The 20,000-nt window shown below is 50.4% G+C and overlaps 2 protein-coding genes across 6 annotated transcripts in view; both read right to left on the bottom strand.

Moving 5' to 3' along the window:
- LOC135811531 (uncharacterized) overlaps window positions 1–6,960 on the bottom strand; it is an 18,621-nt gene extending 11,661 nt beyond the window's left edge. For 2 of the 4 annotated variants that reach the window (XR_010552617.1, XR_010552619.1), the window contains exons 1-2: window positions 6,623–6,956; window positions 1–90 (exon numbers count right to left, since the gene is read on the bottom strand). The exon at window positions 1–90 is cut by the window's left edge and continues 199 nt beyond it. The gene's annotated coding sequence lies outside the window, so the exon portion shown is untranslated. Of the gene's footprint in view, window positions 91–6,622 lie in introns of all 4 variants that reach the window. The other 2 variants (XM_065324769.1, XR_010552618.1) reach the window with 2 other exon arrangements.
- Window positions 6,961–10,605: 3,645 nt separating this feature from the next.
- LOC135811530 (beta-alanyl-dopamine/carcinine hydrolase-like) overlaps window positions 10,606–20,000 on the bottom strand; it is a 24,794-nt gene continuing 15,399 nt past the window's right edge. The window contains exons 7-9 of one of the 2 annotated variants that reach the window (XR_010552616.1): window positions 17,563–17,708; window positions 16,493–16,690; window positions 10,606–11,115 (exon numbers count right to left, since the gene is read on the bottom strand). Coding sequence is in view for 1 of the 2 variants with exons in the window: in XM_065324768.1 (XP_065180840.1) it covers window positions 11,027–11,115; window positions 16,493–16,680; window positions 17,563–17,708 (423 nt within the window). In the remaining variant the exon portion in view is untranslated. The remainder of the gene's footprint in view (window positions 11,116–16,492; window positions 16,691–17,562; window positions 17,709–20,000) is intronic. The other variant, XM_065324768.1, reaches the window with a different exon arrangement.

The following is a 20,000-nucleotide window of genomic DNA, read 5'->3' as shown; positions in this document are numbered from 1 at the left end:
CACAGGCTCCATGCGGGACTGGACAATAGCGTCGACAGCGTCACGGCAGGTGACCCGCCATCCCTGTAGATCTTGGACGATGTCACCAAGCTGCTCCAGAGGAACGCCAACACACACACACACACAGACACACACAGACACACACACACACACACACACACACACACACATACACACATACTTTGTACCATGTATATGCCCGTCACAAAAAAAGCACGCAAAGTTGTGGAAGTCAGGTCTCGCTGGACCAACCAGAATGGAGCTGCTACGGGCCTGAGCACGCAGCTTTCCCCATGTTGCAGAAGGCAATGCAGTGCTGCAAGTGGCAGGCAATCCTACGTGAAAAATTGGCACATACACCTCCATATTAATAATTCCAACGAGAGAGCTCAGTTGAAAGCTCAGGGCCCTCACTGATAGCAATAAACAACAGTTATATTCGGCTGAAATAAAGGATACCAATAGACCCCACTTGTACTTGGCTGAAATAAATTGTTCATCGTTGTTATTGCATTTGGTTTTTCATTTCGATATCGCACAAATAAAGAGCGCTTTGTCCTGAAGGCTAGAGAGGGCTTGACCGCCCAGGAGCCCTCGCTATGCTTAATATTTGCCTAGGTCATCATGTGTGTTGTTCGAACTGATAGAAACGTCTTTGCAATACAAAAACATGTGCATGACAATCAAAACTTTAGTTCATAAACGCACATCGATACATAACTCAAAACTCAAACTCTCAGACAGGTACATTCTACCAAGTAAAAGTAAATATAATAATAGATTACGCTTTGGTACTAGCTTATTTCATTTTTTTCAAGCCCTGTTTAAACATGTGGCCAGCAGTCTTTGGCAGAATGGTGCGGAACATCAACGGAATAGGGCCAGGCTGGTGCGTAACATGATGATGGCCCTACCGACCGCACACCAAACAAGTTCGAGCACGAGAGCATGTATTTTCTCCTGCTGAATGGATGCCTGTGCAGCGGTCTCTAGCTGTCAACGCGTTTTGTCACGAAGGCGGTGAGTCTCCAAACGACGGGATATTTGCTCCGTCGTTTCTTGCTGTTGGCATAGCCTTTCGCAAGCACGGCGACTCTCGAGGCGGCGGGACCTCTCTTCTCCCTTCTTCTACTCTCTGTGTAGGCACTCCTGCCGACGCCGTCTGCTCAGAGCTTTAACACTGTCACCCCTGTCATTATGCTCTTCCTCATAGTCCTCTTCTAATTATCTCAGCATTCTATTTATACAACAACTACGACCATTAAAACACTGCAATCTACCCGATCCTTACATTCCCAGCCCATTAGTACCACACCCCTAAACTTTCGACCGATAGTACGACACGTTCTATGGTCTTTTGAAATCAAACCGCGACCATTACAATAATGCGATCTAAACCATAATGAGCGTTAGCATGCTAACGCAAGTTAGCAGGCAGCCCAGCGAGCTGGCCCGACCTGCACGCATGCGCGAGTCACATGGTCATGCGCCCTCCAAGATCCTGTACAATGTCTCTTGCATGTCATTGCTGTTTTCGACTTTCGAGCATGCAACTTGCGGAACATGCGTTCCCAAACAATTTCCTCCACAATTGTGCTCGCCCCGGTGTATCTTGCTAAGCTCAATGTTAAAAGTGCATTCTGCCGAATTCCCGTCCGCCCGGAGGATTGGTCCTTGTCGATCCGCTGGCAGGATCAATACTTTTATGAGAGTGCCCTGCCCTTCAGACTGTATTACGCTCCAGTCCAGCTATATGGAACTCTGTCGCATCCGCCAGTGAATGGATTATGTGCTAGCAGTTCGCACTCACACGCCTGTTGCATTACGGGGAATACCTCAACTAACGTTACTTCCTCAGTGCATGCTCTGGACTTGTGTTAGCTTGCCAGCAATTCGCTATTCTGCTCCGAGCGTTTACATACTTCGATGTTTCTCTGGCCGCAGCAAAAGTGGAGGGTCCAGCTCAAGTCCTGACGTTATCGGCATCATCCCGTTACGGGGAGTACCTCGACTAACGTTTCTGTCTCCATGCATGCTCTGAACTTGTGTTAGCTCGCCAGCAACTCGCTACTCGGCGCCGCGCGTTTAAATACCTCGGTGTTTCTCTAGCGTCAGTAAAAGTGCTTCCTCAATGCATGCTCTGGACCTGTGTTAGCTCGCCAGCAACTCGCTACTCGGCGCCGCGCGTTTACATACCTCGGTGTTTTCTCTGGCATCAGCAAAAGTGGAGGGTCCAGCCCACGTCCTAATGTTTATCGGCGTCATCCTGGACACCCGCCGCGCTAACATCAGTATGCCTATGGACGAACTTGCCGAGCTTCGTGATCTCCTTCGGGCCACTCTTCACACAGCTTCAACTACCCAATGTCAACTCGAGTCTCTTCTGGGAAAGCTCCCGTTTGCTACAAGAGTGATAGCCCCTGGATGCAAATTGTAGATTGTGGTCACTTGCCAACTGGTACCGGCAGCCGTGTTACCTGATCAAGCTCTCCAAAGAGTGCCTCAAAGATCTTCGCTGATGGCCTGAGCTCCTGGATTAGCGGAACGGCCGGTCCTTCTTCCTACACCCTAAATGGACGCCGTCCCCCGACTTGCTGGTATTCACTGATGCAAGTGGTGCACTTGGCCGGTGCTCGTACAATTGCGACCGGGGATAGGGCGATGGACAGTCAATCAAGCAGAGCAGCAATCGCAAAGGGTTGTTTGCAATTGTGGCAGCCCGCAGCACCTGGGAAAACTAGCGGCATCAGCTGCGAATGCCAATCGATGGGCATTTACAGCAACTGCGAGGATATTGCTCATCAGTTGTGGCTTTGGCCTGGCGTTGTACACCGGCCACCCGTTTCGAATCAGCTGCGGGACTCGATATTCAGAGAGGCGGGAAGGTGGAAAGCGATGTCTGCCCGAGTAACATTCGGACGCCACCTGCAGCCAAAGTATGGGTGGCTGCGGCAATGGCCTCAGCCCATGATATCAAGTTCTGACAGTCTTTACCTAGCTTGCACCGCTTACAGATTGCACGGGTAGCTGCACTTTGTGATCCGCTCCGGGAGTGCCGATTTATGGAATATATGCTCTCAACTGGTTATGCATACCAATATATTTAGCATTTGGAGGCTCTACTCAGAGTCATTGGCGGCTCTACTCAGAGTCATTGGCGGCTCCATGCGGAGTCATTGGCGGCTTCATGTGGAGTCATTGGCGGCTCCATGCGGAGTCATTGGCGGCTCCATGCGGAGTCATTGGCGGCTCCAAGCGGAGTCATTGGCGGCTCCATGCGGAGTCATTGGCGGCTCCATGCGGAGTCAATTTGCGGCTCCATGCGGGGTCATTCGGCGGCTCCATGCGGGGTCATTCGGCGGCTCCATGCGGGGTCATTCGGCGGCTCCATGCAGAGTCATTCGGCGGCTCCATGCAGAGTCATTTGGTGGCTCCATGCGGAGTCATTTGACGGCTCCAAGCGGAGTCATTTGCCGGCTCAGCTGCGAGCCATCTAGTGGCTCCAAGCAGAGCCATCATACCAGTTGCTCGAATCGGCACTCCCAGCTCAATCCAAAACTCGGTTGCTCTGTTGTGAGGTGGGGGGATGCTAACCTAGGAATGGGTTTGCTCCCCACACTGGAGCTCGCGCTATTCCGTCTACTTGACACTTGACGGACTCACGACTGCCATCCAGAGTCGCCACCACTATTTCTAAACCATACGGCTAATTATTTTAGTTAGCTATCCACTTACCGGTACAGTAAAACCTGTGACTACCGACCACCCCTTGGTGCCAGCAAAAGCGGTCTTTAGTAGCAGGTGGTCTTTAGTTAGAGGTTTGCACCGCGTGACCATATGTGGATCCCATTATATGATATGTATGTCAAAATGCAGCTAATACAATTCCCCAGGACTTGCGCAATGTCAGAAAGACGGAGAGATGGAGAGAGAGACAGAGAGAGAGAGAGAGAGAGAGAGAGAGAGAGAGAGAGAGAGAGAGAGAAGATTAATTTTTTGCAGACTTCAAATTCAGCTGCTACTTCTGAAGCCAGGAGTCAAACGTTCCCTGGGGAAGTTTCGTTTCCCGCTGGGCTTCAAATTTGTTCATGCGATCAATCATACCGACTGTCCTTGTTGTGACTTCTCGATTGCTTGAACGCGATCCTTCAGCATCAGGACCTTGTGGTGCTGCTTTGTTTCTGGATTCCTTGATGCCATCGTCGATCCGTCTGTATGACTGGGGTGACAGAGCCGCCCAGTCTTCGTTTCTCCTCCGAGTAGTAACATCGACCAGAGAGCGCTTTCGATGCGCTCTCCAAGACGTTTCCTATCATGTTTTTTCTTGACAGCGCTTGAAATTTTGACAGGTGTAGTGCAGTCCACACCGACTCCACAGCCCAAATTACCTGCATTCATTTGTTCAGCTGTAGTATCGAAAGATTCTTTTCAGGACCATGGAAAATCAGTAAAATTTCAAGAAGGAGCTTCGAGCAACATTTGATTTCCTACATCGCGGTCGCTAGTTACGGGTCAAAAATTGTGTTTGGGACAGGAAAAGGCGGTCGCTGGTCGCGTTCAGAAGGTAGTCGCTAGTCACAGTGCATTTTGAATGTGAAACCTTCCGTGCCTGGCGAAGTGGCCGGTAGTACCAGGCTGGTCGCTAGTGACGGTGGTCTTTAGTTACAGGTTTTACTGTATATCCCTTACCGAAATTGTATTCTTGACTGCAATATTCTTCTTTCTTTTTCTTCTACTCCGTTCCATCAGCACTCGGCCGATGGCAGGAGATTGGTACCCACTGGGCTAGCTAGCAGCAGCCAAAGCTGGGGCCTTTTCTTACTCCGTCAAACCCACTTCTTAAAACGAAACTGACATGCATATTCACATTGCATGTTGTGAATGTCCCCATATTTGCCCCGACATCTTAGCTCGTACAGCGCTCCAGATACATCTATGCTACGGTGCGCACCGCATACTCGAATTACGGTACGGGACACATACGGGATACTGCACCAACCATGGCATGCCACGTGAACCACCCTACCAGGCACCGTGACACGCACCGAATTACAGCGGTGTGGATACTGGCTAGCGCCAGATGCTACTAAAGTACAACTGAATAGCGTCTTTTGCATAGCTACGGGAATAATCTCATATCCCAAGCAGTGCAGCTCTGCTAATAGAATAATTCAGGTTACTCCCACTCCATTTCTCTAGTGCTTATTTTTCTGAAAAAATAATTATCATCTTTGGCACCAGAATGCTGCCACCAAGAGTACATTAACCAGAGTGTGCAGCCCAAAGAGAATCATCCCACGGCAAAGTTTATTGTTTAGGGCATAGACTCGCAATAACAGGCTCACCTTTGCTGCATCTCACACCGCTTCACACGGTCATCTACTCTATCACCATGGTAATTTCTGTGGCACATTGCTGCTTGTTTAACAAAAACGTAGAAAACACACCGAATTTCCAGGTAATTACCATGGTGATACGGTACTTTAGCTTGAACCTGTTGTATGCAGCCTGTCAGTGGCGGTATACCCTCGAAGTATAAAAAAGTATAGTACTCGACAGGACTTCCGACCGGGTCGCAGGTAACCCAGTGTTCTTTTTCCAAAAGGTCCAAGTACTCACAAACAGGGCCACTGACCTGGCTCTGGAGCAGACACTGGTAATCTAGGTCCAAGTTTGCTCGATTATGTTCTGACGCTTCATGTGCTGTCATAGCCAAGGTTTCTCACTTTCTTCGCAAGCTCTTTTAGTCTTGAGAGTTGACAACTGCTTATGGTTGTGTTGGCAGAAAACATGTCAGCTAATCTGACAACCGTCCAACCCCATTTTACTGGTAAGTAGTCAGCGAGTGGCTTTGATGGGGCCATACTATATTTGTGCTTCCTTTTTGAAAACACATTCTCGCTCGAAGGGTTTCTAAACTTTATCCCTGCGCTCATTGATGGAGTTCATCGATGGAGTTGCCAGCGGCACTCTACAGAAGAACAATGTTGTCAAGTTTTTTTTATGAAAAATTAAACATTTTCAAATTGCTATAAGTTTGGTTAGGGCCGGGTTCCACTGCGGCTCCGCAGCTCCGCTGCTCCACGGTACTTGGCTGCATGCAGCAGAGCGGCGTGGTTCCAGTGACACTCGCCATTCACGATACCGCGATCGTGCTCGACGTTTTTTGATGACATTTAGCCTGCCTGCGCACACGTGAAATCCAAAAAAATCCTCGTGTTCTGGCCTGTGCAACGAATTAAAATTCCCCCGAATAAAACAATTAAGTGCGGGAAACAATGCAAGCCGTGACCGCGGCTTGCATTTTTTTGTATCAAGCAGCGAAGCGAAAGCTGGTGATGAGCCGCGGCCTCGCTGGACCAGCTCGTAATGATGACGTTTCATGCCGTGGATGATGTGCGGCGGAGCGGCAGTGGAACCCAGCCCTTAGGCAAAGGAAATTTGTCATGAATTTGTTTATGCTGCATAGATGGAGAGCTGCACACTCTGGCTTATGGACTCTCGCCTACAGTGTAGTCGTACTGCTAGTGTACTGGCATTACAGAAGACACGAAAAACGAGAACATAATTATGGCGAGAAAGTAATTACTGGGCAGTGGCTAAGAATTGCCCAAAGACTTACCGCTTCTCAGTGCTCCATACCAGGAAGTAGTACAATACCTACTCCCTGCTCCATACGAGTGTTTTCTCCTCATTCTCTGCATCCTTTGCCGCAGGAGTCTCGTCCATTTAGCGGCTCAAATGCTTGAGCTCCGGATAGCGGAAAATAGCTCGTCGTCCATTAGCGGCTCTAATAGTACCTGGTCTGAAGTGTCGCAGTCTAGCAACTATGATTTTTTCCAGGAGGGTAAGGGTTGCAAACCCAAAGAGACCCTAAGCTTCGTCTATCAAACAAAACAATTGCCCTAAAAAATGGAAGAGGAAAAGAGTGAGCGAGCTGGTCTGAGCGCGCTACTTTTCAAAAAATAGAAGCTGAAAGCCATGATCAAAGTCAAGTCAAAGCATTCTGGCTAGCGCGTTTGTGTATGTCACGAGCGCTAGCGCGCTAGTCGCAGCAAACGCTCGCAGGCCAGAGTTAGCGCTATTTGGGCTGTTTGCCGCACGCGGCAGCTGGATGGATCACGTGATCCAAGCTGACAAATAAGGTCCGATCAAGAGTCCATAACCCAAGAGTATGCAACTGTGATTATGGGTGCATGCGTGGCGCGCTGCCTTCATTACGTAACTTGCCTTCATCACGCTCTGAAAGCATGCATTCAAACTCTCAATTTCTCGCACGAGCCCATCCGTTTTTGCTCGATTCGTTCCAGTACCTACACAATCTCTGAATTCTGGCGCGTGAACTCCAGTTCCGTACGAAAGTTCATTTCAAACTAGAGGGAAAGTGTGGTGTTTGATTTTCCGCAGTGCGCGGACTGCAGCTGAATGATGTAATGAAGGCAGCGCGCCGCGCGGTTGGCCCATAGAAAAGAGATCACAGTTGCATACTCTTGGGTTATGGACTCTTGGTCCGATGGTTCAGCTACATTGAGCCACAAGCGTTTATCGAGCTCAAATATTTTCGTAGAGACTCCCGGGAACCTACTTTTGAATTTGAATCGGTGTAGCCTTGCCAACAGGTGACGTAAACAGGGAAAATCCCAGCCGTCGACATGCGCGTCGCGCTCTGAACGCACATTTCCCGGGACCAGAATTACGAGTGCGATAACTCAGCAACCGCTCTTCATATCGCTTTGCGAATTGTTCGAGGCGACAGCTGAGGCTTTTCTCTTCGACCTACATATTTCGATCACTCCAAAAGACCTAGATTTGAGCAAGTTACGATAATTTCAAAATGCCTACCCCATCGATCCCATTGGATCGATGCTTGTATGTACGGACAGTAAAGGGTTAATACGATACACTACATTGTATGTACTACTGCATGTGCTGCATTTTGTTTTGTTGAAAAACGGACACTGCTATTCAGAGGGCCACGGCGACTGATTCCAAATTCGGAGGTAGATGATCTGCCATCCACTGATCCAGAGAGCATTGGCAGTGAGCAGATAAGTTCAAGTGTCCACTGGTGACATGACTAGTAGAAAAATATCACCGGCCAAACACAGTGGACAACTGATTGCAATAATTATACACTAGACGTGAGCACCCCCCCCCCCCCCAGGGCCGGAGGCAGGTTCCGCGGAGCGGTATGCGGTGCGGCCGAAGGGCCATCTTTAAGGGGGGCCTGGGGTCCTCCCCCAGAATTTATTTAGACGGCAAATCCTGCACTCTGGGCGACTCCCTGTACAAAATCATACATCGAAACGTTTTCTCCCCGGCTTTGGACGTTCCACGTGGACCGACTTTTTGGGAAGTTGGTACGGCCATGGCCGTACCGGCCGTACCAGTGGCGCCGGCCCTGCCCCCCCCCCCCCCCTCCTTCCCTAATGCCCCTGTGGTGCGGGCCCGAAAGTGAAATGGGTGCATAGGCTACCAGATGGTGGCAGGGTGGTCACTGGACACGCTACGACGGTCACTACAGTGTTGACCCGGCATACCACACCGGCATACCACACCGGCATACCACTACGGCATACCACACCGGCATACCACTACGGCATACCACACCGGCATACCACTACGGCATACCACTACGGCATACCACACCGGCATACCACTACGGCATACCACACCGGCATACCACACCGGCATACCACACCGGCATACCACACCGGCATACCACTACGGCATACCACACCGGCATACCACACCGGCATACCACTACGGCATACCACACCGGCATACCACTACGGCATACCACACCGGCATACCACTACGGCATACCACACCGGCATACCACTACGGCATACCACTACGGCACTAGTAAATATCTGCCCCAGTTGCCCCACGCTGAATCAATATCCTGCGGATTTGGAGTCTAAATTTTACTATTCCAGCAGAGCCCCCCCCCCCCCCCCGTCCAGCTCGAGTATACCTCGGGCAGAAGATTGACTGTACCACCCTCAATGAAACCTTCCGATACCCCTCCCGTCCGCGGGCTCACGGGTGCATTACAGTGAGTTGAAGAAACATCCCTGCTGCACTGATTCACGTCAGCCGACAGGGACTGATACAGTCAACCTTGTGGATAACTCCGGCAGTGACCCGGCTCGGTGGTCGTGTATGAGAAATGTCTCACAGTGACAGTGTGTTGTCGGTATTGGCGTGAGCTTGAAAGCATCATTGCGGCAGTCAATGGTCACTAGGTCTAAAGCCGATTGTGTGGGTATTCGTGATTCTGTGCTATATCAAACAAGTTGTTATCATCACGAGGTTGACTGTAACTGCATGGCAAACACCCGGCTCTAGAAATGCACACTACGGCTCTACTTTCCAATGCAGTGGATTGGGGCCACAGGTACTAGGTCAGTAGGCATAGCGGAACCGCCCAACCGCCGACACCCCCTGAAATCCCCAAAACTCTGGGTGGACTTGAAAATGATTCCACTTATGGGCTCACCACACCCGAGTCGGTAAGAGGGTGAGGACAAGGTGCAGAAAAAGGATTGACGGCATCAGGGTATCCGTCCTGGGATCCAACAGTTACCCCTGCCCCCAGTGAAGGTAATACTTGCTACTAGTGTGCCGGTGGCTAAATCAGAGGGGATCTGATATAAGCTTCACTAGTACCCGGCATTGATTACACAAGAGTTACCTAGCCAGAAAGTCCATGGTTAACAGGTACGTATACTTCAAATACTTGAAGTAGAAAGTATATGAACCCGGGAACCAACAAAGGTGGCAGGTACAACATTACACCTTCAAGCAGCTGAGCCTTTTGGCAACAGACCCAACACAATCAGGCATACCGTATTTCCGCGCATATAAAGCCATGGCGTTATATCCGAATATAAGGCCACCCTCACTTATAAAGCCATGGCGTTATAAGTGAACAAAATTCAATGTGGAGGAAGTTGCATCCGGCGTTAAAGGGAAGTTCAATTCTTTCAGTGAACCTACAGTAGCGGTGATTCTCTCTACATGTACCCATCCCCACTGTCACATGCCATACCTCCACCGCACCTTCACACAAGTTTGTATGCCACCTTGTACACAATAGGTTCACAATTTGAAATGTTCAGGGGAAATTGAAAGTATATGGATGCTCGACATGAACGTGCAACGGCACCATACGAGTACTCGAAGTTCATACTCTGCCGATTTTTTTCATGTAAGCGTCTCTCACTTTTAGCGCCATGGCGTTAAAACCGAGGCTATTTTCTCCAAAAAAATGGTCCAAAACAGCGATGTTTCACCCATAACGCCATGGCTTTATATGCGCGGAAATACGGTAAGTGTACCCACCAACCAAACTAGCTGGCACCCCCCCCCCCCCCCCCCCCACACACACACGGCACACACACACACAGCACACAGCACACACAGCACAGCACACACACACACATACACCCCCCCCACACACACACACACGGCGCACCCCCCCCCCCCCACCCTCCCCCCCCCCCCCACACACACACATACACCCCCCCCCACACACACACACACGGCACACACACCGGCACATGCTTACACTGTGACAGTGCCGCATAGAGACTGATAAGACTGGTGAGAGCTAGGACCAAGCCCGGCCGTGATGAAGCTTCTAAATCTACTTTCTAATGAACTAAGCCACCGTGAGGGGGCAAAACTTTAGATCAGAATAATTTCTACTGTAGCCTATGGTCACTAAGGCTTTGGAACTACAATGTAGTGCTGAATATAGCCTCTCATATATTATTAAATTTCATTTTAAACTGGAATGGTTTCTAAAGAATTGGCTGCAGTGGAACCTAATGCATTCATTGAATAATGTGAAAACCAGATACTTTTACTTAGTGATGGAATGGTGGAATAGGACTTGAAATGATGAGGTAGATGGCTGGCAAACGGCTAGGAGCTTTACACATAAATACTGCCCTAAATTCAATGCAACTTGTCTGACCGCAATGATACCGATGGCTGTCAGAGCAAGTTGCCGGGCGGGCTAGAAGTTGAACTCATACGTTGGAGTGACACCGGGAAGTGGCTGGGTGGTGTAGATTTCAGCAACTCCTCGTAGCAAGTCATACACCACTGCAGAAAGGGAGAGAGAAGGAAGAGAGGAGAGAGAGAGAGAGAGAGAGTGAGAGAGTGAGTGAGAGAGAGAGAAAGAGAGAGAGAGAGAGAGAGAGAGAGAGAGAGAGAGAGAGAGAGAGAGAGAGAGAGAGAGAGAGAGAGAGAGAGAGAGAGAGAGAGAGAGAGAGAGAGAGAGAGAGAGAGAGAGAGAGAGAGAGAGAGAGAGAGAGAGAGAGAGAGAGAGAGAGAGAGAGAGGGAGAGAGAGATACAGGCAGAACTCAGTGTGACATGTGTAGACATCTATTCAGTCACTCACAAGACAGCCATTGTGCTAAACAGATCTTCTTTAGTTCTCTATCAGAAGTGCGCCATGTCATCTCTCTCGTGCTATACATAAAGCGGTACAAGCACGTGCATGCCTGCACGTGCGTACATAGTACTACATACAACTGCATGTACGATATCTACATTACCCCCCTTCCCTCAAAAAGAAAAAAAAAGAAGAAGGAGAAAAAAGGAAAACAAAAACAAAACAAAAACACATGCATCCGTATCCTGCAGCTTGCAGAGGAATGTACGTACATGTGTTGGAGTAAAAGAGAGACGGGAAGTGTTGCAACTATTAGAAATAATCTGACTCAAAACTTGAGGCAAAAACACCATGAGTTTGAGTTACAATGCAAACTCGACCAATAAGGGGAAAAAAATAAAGAAAAATCTAAATATTCACAAGGTAGTTAGAAGATTCTAAACAACGCCAATCTGGTAGCGATTGAAGCCACTCATTTGGTAATGCATGACTCGACGACTCAGATGTCAGCTTCACGTGCTTTCTCTGTAAGCTTGATCTGACGGCCAGCTCTGGTCTGTACGCCCTCGCGGAATACACTTGGACGAGATGTTGGCGGTGACAGTGACATACAGGCCGGTGTTGCAGGTGATGCTGTCGTCTCCGGTGAAGCTGCAGGAGACAACGGCAATGTGAGCGCAGTTACCGGAGCTTCGGGCCTGGATGTTGCGCTGCTCGCTGACGGAAGGCTTGTTGGGTCGGACACTGGCAGTGCTGGAGCACACACTGGCTCTGGCACATGCTCCCTCTCTGACTGTGCCAGAGGTTCACTCATGGGTGCTTTCTCCGCTGCTGCTGCTGCTGGTGCTACAAACTCGGTAACATGCTGACGGTTCCGGAGCAGTATGCGTGACCCATCAGTGACCCCAACCTGACGACCATACTGCTCTACTACCTTCCATTCTTTTCGAGGGTCGCTGTACCCATCATGGAGCACTACCCGCGTACCTGATGGCAAATGGGGTAACTTGCGGACACCTCGGCGCGAGTCATGACCTTCAACCATTGCTGCTTTCGCCTTGATCTGCTCAGATGGGTTGACGATCTGTGGGGTGATGGATGCTGGAACCCGTGTCCGAATGACTCTGCTGAACAACGCTTCGCTCGGCGATGTACCTAGCATCCGGTGCCGCGAATTGCGAATGTCGAACAAGACTTGAGTGATGCGGCGGTGTAGCGGTAGATGAGGTCTCAGGCTGGCAACTCGTTCTTTCACCAGACGATGTAGTCGCTCCACCATACCGTTAGAGCGGGCATACCGGGGGCTAGACTTGCAATGCTCAACACCCAACTGAGCGAGAAACTTGGACATCTCAGTGGATGCAAACTGTGGGCCCCAATCCGAGACGAGTGTTGAAGGCAGACCAAACCGTGCGAACAACTCCATCAGCTTGTCGATCACACCCGTTGTCGTAGTATTGGACAGTGGTAGAAGCTCTGGCCAGCGGGAACCATAATCAATAGCAGACAGGAACGTGGCTCCCTCAATGGTAACAAGGTCAATGGCCAGTTTCTGCCAGACACCTTCTATCTCTGTAGAGAGGAGCTGTTGCGCTGGATTGGAGCGTTTACGCCAGCATTCAGAGCATTTCTCTGCAAACAGATTGGCATCCTTCATGAGACCTGGCCACCAAACCCGTTCGCGAAGGGTATCCCGGAATGCATCGATGCCTGGATGACCTTCATGTGCTAGTCGCAGCACCGCTGGGCGGAGCTCTTCTGGAATGACGTAGCGATTGTCTAGCATGACAATCCCTTCAATGACTGTCAGCTGATGGCGTAGCAGGAAGTAAGGCTCTTCCGTTTGGATGCACCCTGACCAAACTGATGTGCCCACTCTTTGTCGGACGCTGCTCAGTGTCGGATCAGAGTCCGTGGCCTGGCGAATATCCTTGGAACGAACCGGACAAGCCTCGAGAATGAGACTAACGAATTCCGCCATTGAACGTGCCTCTGCAGGTGAAGCTGTGCGATCAGGTAGAGGAGCTCGAGAGAGAGTGTCAGCACAAACCATCTGCTGGCCAGGGACGAACACCAAGCTGTAGCGATAGGGCATCAATGCGACCAGCCATCTCTGAAGCCTCGGTGGCACTTCGTCGAACGGCTTCTGGACGATAGAAATAAGCGGCTTGTGATCCGTAAACACTTGCACTTCTCGGCCTAGTACATACTGCCGAAAGCGAGTCAGGCCGAATACCACTCCCAGCATCTCTCGTTCCAGCTGAGAATAGCGTGACTCAACATCTGATAGAGAGCGACTGGCACATGTCACTGGTACCCAACAGCCACTGGTATTCTTCTGCCACAGGACTGCTCCCAAACCGTCTGGCGATGCATCACAGCTGATAGCAGTAGGGACGTCCAATGCTGGTTGAAAGAATGCCAACGCTTGCAAAGCTGACGCTATACCAGCCTTTGCTGAGGTGAATGCCTGCAGGACTTCATCATCCACACTGAAGGGATCACGCTTTGCTAGCCTGCGCAGAGAAGCCGTGATCTGGGCCAAGTTCGGAATGAACTTTCCAAGGTACGTAGCCATCCCCAGGAACCGTCGCACATCAGAGATAGATTTCGGAGGGGCCAGCTCCTGGATGGCTTGTAACTTGTCATCATCTGGGGACAAGCCGGTCGCACTTAGCCAATGTCCCAGATACTTCACACGGTCCTGGTTCAGTCGGCACTTGGTCCAGTTGAGTTGGAGGTTAGCTGCTCGCAGTCGCTGCTTGACTGCTTCTAGCCGTGCATCGTGTTCTGCTTGATTGGAGCCAAACACTAGGATGTCGTCGATGTAGACGATGACTCCTGGCAGGCCTTCCAGAATGTCGGACACCACTCGCTGGAAAATCTCAGGCGCACATGCAATACCGAAAGGTAAACGCTTGAAACGGAACAGGCCACAGTGCGATGAGAAAGTCGTTAGAGGCCTTGCTTCTTCTGACAAGAGTAGCTGATGGAATCCAGATTCCGCATCCAGAACTGAGAAGACCCCTGCGCCATCAAGCTGAGCTGTGATCTCGTCAACGGTTGGAAGAACGTTGCGCTCACGTGTAACTCTCTTATTCAGTTCTCTGTAGTCCACGCATAGTCGCAATGCTCCATTCGGTTTGCGGACTGGAACAAGTGGTGACACCCACGGCGTGGCTTCCTTGACGGGTTCAATGATATCCAACTTGGTCAGCCGTTTCAGCTCGGTCTCGATGTCAGCCCGGATACTGAAAGCTGGGCGTCGTGGTGGCTGGGCTAGAGGCTTTGAACCGTCTTCCAGAGAGATTTCGATGGGTGACACGTTCACCACGTTTGCTTGTGACAGGAGGTTCAGCTCCTTGATGACATCCTGTCCGAAGAGAACGGAGTGCTGACTGGCTGCTACCACGAAACAACTGCACTTCACGTTCTTGCCACCATGTGAAATGTGGACGTCAGCCATGCCCAAAGTCTCTACGACACCGCCATTGTACGCTTTCAGCAAGCGGTCACTCTTGCGCGTGGGCTTGATCACATCATCAGTGAGGATCGTCCGAGTTGCACCTGTGTCTAACAGTCCAGTGCACAGCTCACCATTGACTTTGAGTGTAGTCTGGAATGTCTTGTCGCCTGCGAGTGCCGAGCTACTGACGGCGAAAGCGGAGTCGTACATGCGACTTGCATGCTCATACTCATCAGGCTCATCCTCTACTGGCCGGGCTCTTTCTTCGTGTCTTTCCACTTTGTTTGACATGCAGACCGCTGCAAAATGCCCTCGCTTGCCACACTTGTTGCAGGTGACGTTGGCCGCAGGACAGTTACGCATGCCTGGTTTGTGACTACGTCCGCAGTATTTGCACTTCTTTCCCTCTGATCCAGAACCAGCTGCAGAGACAGCTTGCACACGCTGGATGGGCACGGGGAACACAGGCGGTGCGTCACTAGCTCTGGTACTATCGTACAGTTTACTGTCAGTAATCGACGCTTCCAACGCCACTGACTTGGTGACGGCGTCGTTCAGGGTCAGCTTCGACTGTTTCAGCAGCTCCTTTCGAAGCTCAACAGAACGCAGGCCCACGATCAGCTGGTCTCGAATTTGGCAGTTGACAATGGTATCCACAGAAGTGGAGCTGAATTCGCAAACATCTGCCTTTTCTCTCAGCCGCCCAACGAACGAAGTCACCGACTCGCCCTCCATTTGGCGGAGTTGGCGGAATTTGTGACGTTCAGACGTGACATTTGTTGACGGTCGAAAGTGTGCCAACAATGCGTCCGTCAAGGCTTGGTACTCATCTCCAGGTGAGCCATCTTGTGTCTGCTCCACCGTGACAACCAGACCTTTCACAATGCGCCTCACTGCTAATCCAGCCAGATTCAAGAACAAGCGTTTCTTGTCAGCTGCTGCCGTCACTTCACTGATTGAAAGGAAATCATTTATGTCCTCGAGCCAGAGTTCAAAATCAGCACCGACGTTGCTCGCAGCATAGTCAGGAATAAATTCCTTGGGCGTCCTGCCCTTAGTCATTTTCGTTCACTGCGCCAATGTAGACATCTATTCAGTCACTCACAAGACAGCCATTGTGCTAAACAGATCTTCTTTAGTTCTCTATCAGAAGTGCGCCATGTCATCTCTCTCGTGCTATACATAAAGCGGTACAAGCACGTGCATGCCTGCACGTGCGTACATAGTACTACATACAACTGCATGTACGATATCTACAACATGCACACACATGCATGTGCACCCACAGATTTTCTCTTCATAGCAACGATAGCGGATCTGATTCTGAATGAAACAGACTAAGACAAGCGCCAGATATCTGTCTAGTCCACCCTATTGGCGAAGCCATGTGAATCGACACCTCACACCTCATCAGCGCGTGTAATTTACATGCCAAGTGTGACCTTCGTACACGAAGGTTCTCACACCGTACAAACTTAGTAGCACTCTTCCATACGATTTTCTTCCCTTGGCTGTAAAATCAACGTGGGGCGCTCTCGCGAGACGGGGCGTTCTGGCGGTACTTTACGGTACATACATACATACACACACAAACACAAAGGAGCATGCAAAAACGTACCTGTTGCTATGGTGGACAGTACATCGGGTGAAGCGCCATTTCGGTACATCGGGTACTCCGTGTCGGATGTGTCGGAAAGTATGTTGAGTGCAGAGCTGCTATCGGTGGGACCTTCCAGAGTAGCCAGTGCTCTTGTGCGATGCACTGAACTCATGTGTACGTACTGGGGTTCTGGTGTATGCACAAACCTGTATACACCTCCGAATATACACACGCGCACGCACGCACACACACGCACACACATACACACACACACATACACACGCACGCACACACACACACATAGACCAGAGCAGTGATCAGATATATTTAACCAAAATTTTTTTTTTTTAAAAAGAAGGAAAATGGCAGAGCATAGGAGGGCAGAATCGAGTTTGGAGTGTTCTCATCTTCCCGTCTGAACAAACACACGCTGGTCTCTCCACTGAAACCCTGATGACGGGCCAGGCCCGAAACTTGGTGTCGGAAGCGGAGTAGCAGATCATGACAACGTTAAGATTGTGTTCAGACGGAGTAAGGAACAAAAAACGAATGTGGTGAAGTTTGCAAGCTGTAGGAGAAACACTAGCCTCGCTTTTAAAGCCTAATTAAATTGATTTCAACCATGAAAAATTGTCAATGCTTGCACCAGCAGGCCGGCTAGTGGATCCATAAAACGACCAGCGTGAATACGACTGACTGAGAAGTAACCAACTGGCATCATTCACTCACTCGTGTTCTGACATCAATAAAAAAGAAAACACCTGACCTGCACTGCTGGCTACTGTTGATTCCCCTGAACTAAACTGCTGGCTAGCATTGATTCACGTGAACTAAACTGCTCGCTAGTGCTATTCATCTGAACTGCACTAGTACAATTCACCATGGCATGAGTAAAATAGTACTCTGTGTGTGCTGCATAGCGGGTGAGCCCGCTTGGCAATGAATCTATGAACAGGCGGACTCCACTGGTCAGCAAATTACTTCGAAGCAGTGATTGTGGCAGAACAAGAATCCTGGAGAATCTAATCGTCAGGCACACACAGAGTGTTACACATTATACCGATCACAGCGACACATTTCACACTCACATGTTGAAATGATGCAAGAAGCCATTCTCTGTTGTCGTTTTAGAAATGCCACGCGTGGACAGTTCAATGTTCATAACCTTGGCATTCACACGGTCGCCAATGTTCAGGCTGAACGATGACACGGACTGCCAAATTGGTGACTTGTACTGCAACATGCACACACGCACAAGGGCACACACGCACAAGGGCACACACGCACAAGGGCACACACGCACAAGGGCACACACGCATATGTACACGTGCACGACCATGAACACATACACATTCAAGCGGCATGTATACAGGCACATATGCACACATGTGCACAAGGACAGATACACATGCAGACACATAGAAGATTAGGAGAGGGTAACATTGACAAATTGACATTCTCGCACAGCCGAATGATGGCTTCTTGTCCAGCAACACCACCCCCCCCCCCCCCCACAAACGCACACACGCACACACGCACACACACACACACACACACACACACACACACACACACACACACACACACACCTTGAACCTTGAATGCCCATTGCCGTAGCAATGATAGCAATCGCTTCCTCACACTGAGGCTCTAAACCCGAAATCTGCAGTATGGCGCATGCCGCTTGAGGTCACCAGGACGACGGAACACTCTGTCACAGTGGTAGTTGGGGCACGGGATGTCTGGGGCTTCCTTCTCGACCCTCTATCGACAACACTGAAACCAGGCGGATCTCTCCTGCGCTATGTCATACCAGTCCGCTTCAGACAAACCGATGACCAAGGGTTCAGTAGTGGATGATTGGCGGAATGCGGTGGTGGTCCCTGTCCGCAAGAAAGGTGACCTTCGCTGCTGCGATAACTGGAGGGGCATTAGCTTGCTGGATGTCGCTGGAAAGGTGTTTGCCCGGGTTATGCAGGATCGTTTGCAGGTTGTGGCTGAGGAAATTCTCCCGGGTTCTCAGTGCGGTTTTCGGCGAGGTCGAGGTTGCACGGACATGATCTTCTGTGCACGTCAACTAGTGGAGAAGACTATTGAACACAACACCTCTCTTTACGTCTTGTTTGTACTAGATCTCCAGAAGGCGTACGACTCCATCCCCGCACAGTGCTCTGGAGTGTGCTGGATGGGCTGGGTGTTCCGCCGGTTATGTTGGGACTCATCAAGTCCCTTCATGAGGGTATGATTGCGAAGGTGCGAGTCAACGGTAAGCTTTCCGACAACATCTCTGTGACTAATGGGCTGCGTCAAGGATGTACCCTAGCACCCACCCTCTTCAACCTATATTTCAGTGTGGTTGGTCAAACTGTGAGCAATGGGAGGAGAGATTGTCGTCGGCATCGCTGAGTGAGCTGGCAGGAGTGGACGTCGACAAACTGCAGCACGATAGCCCGGTCCAGCGGTGCCACCGACGACTGGCGCGCACGTTGTCCAGGCGCTGGAGTTGACCTGCTGTTCAGAAACGGTCGCAAGCTGGTTGGGGACCGCACGGCGAAGTCCCGGTTATCCGCGACGAGGGTGACTGAGTCCCAGTTCGCCGATGATACAGCGTTGTATGCAACCATCAGAGAGAGATTTGAGTGCATGACGTCCGAGTTCATCTTGTGTGCACAGCGATGGGGATTGACCGTCAGCATTAGAAAGATGAAGGGGTTGGCGGTGGGTCCACCAACATCAGTTGATCCCGTTCAACTCGGTGGTGACAGCAGGATTGACATGGTGGACGGGTTCTGGTACCTTGGCAGCGTGCTCTCTGCTGACGGAACGGTGGATGCGGACCTCGCTGCTCGTTTGGCGCAGGCGGCTGGTGTATCGTGCTATTGTCCTTCCTGCTCTTCTCTACGGTACGGAGACATGGCCCATCAAAGCGGGTCATTTTCGCCGACTCAACACCTTTCATCATCAGTGTATTCGCACAATTCTCGGTATCTCTCGTCGTGAGCAATGGGAGGAGAGATTGTCGTCGGCATCGCTGAGTGAGCTGGCAGGAGTGGACGTCGACAGACAGACAGACACGCACACACACACACACACACACACACACACACACACACACACACACACACACACACACATACACACACACACACACACACACACAAACAAACACAGACCCCACACACCCACACCCACATCCAGTCATTTTAGCATGCATTCTTGTCGGAATGGATTCCTCTCGACATGCCTCTCTCTTTTTCTGGTGTTTACCCAGTACACTCATACTGGTAATATCTTCTCTCTTATCTGGGTGGTCCAGGACGGGGCACCGCCCATAACTTTGAAATACTGTAAAACATGTAGTTTTAGGTGCATTAAAAGTTCGGTACCAGGGACCTGCCAGGTTTCAGGTGTAATGTAGAATTAGGTGACCATTGGTAATATTTCCCCTCCAACTGACGCACAGGATGTCCGGTAGACCGAGGCGCCCGTAACTTTGAGGTCCGGATAAGAGAGGGTATGAGTGTAA

Source organism: Sycon ciliatum, chromosome 3 (genome assembly GCF_964019385.1).
Source record: "Sycon ciliatum chromosome 3, ocSycCili1.1, whole genome shotgun sequence".
NCBI lineage: Eukaryota > Metazoa > Porifera > Calcarea > Leucosolenida > Sycettidae > Sycon > Sycon ciliatum.
This window is presented reverse-complemented; position numbering and strand designations above follow the sequence as displayed.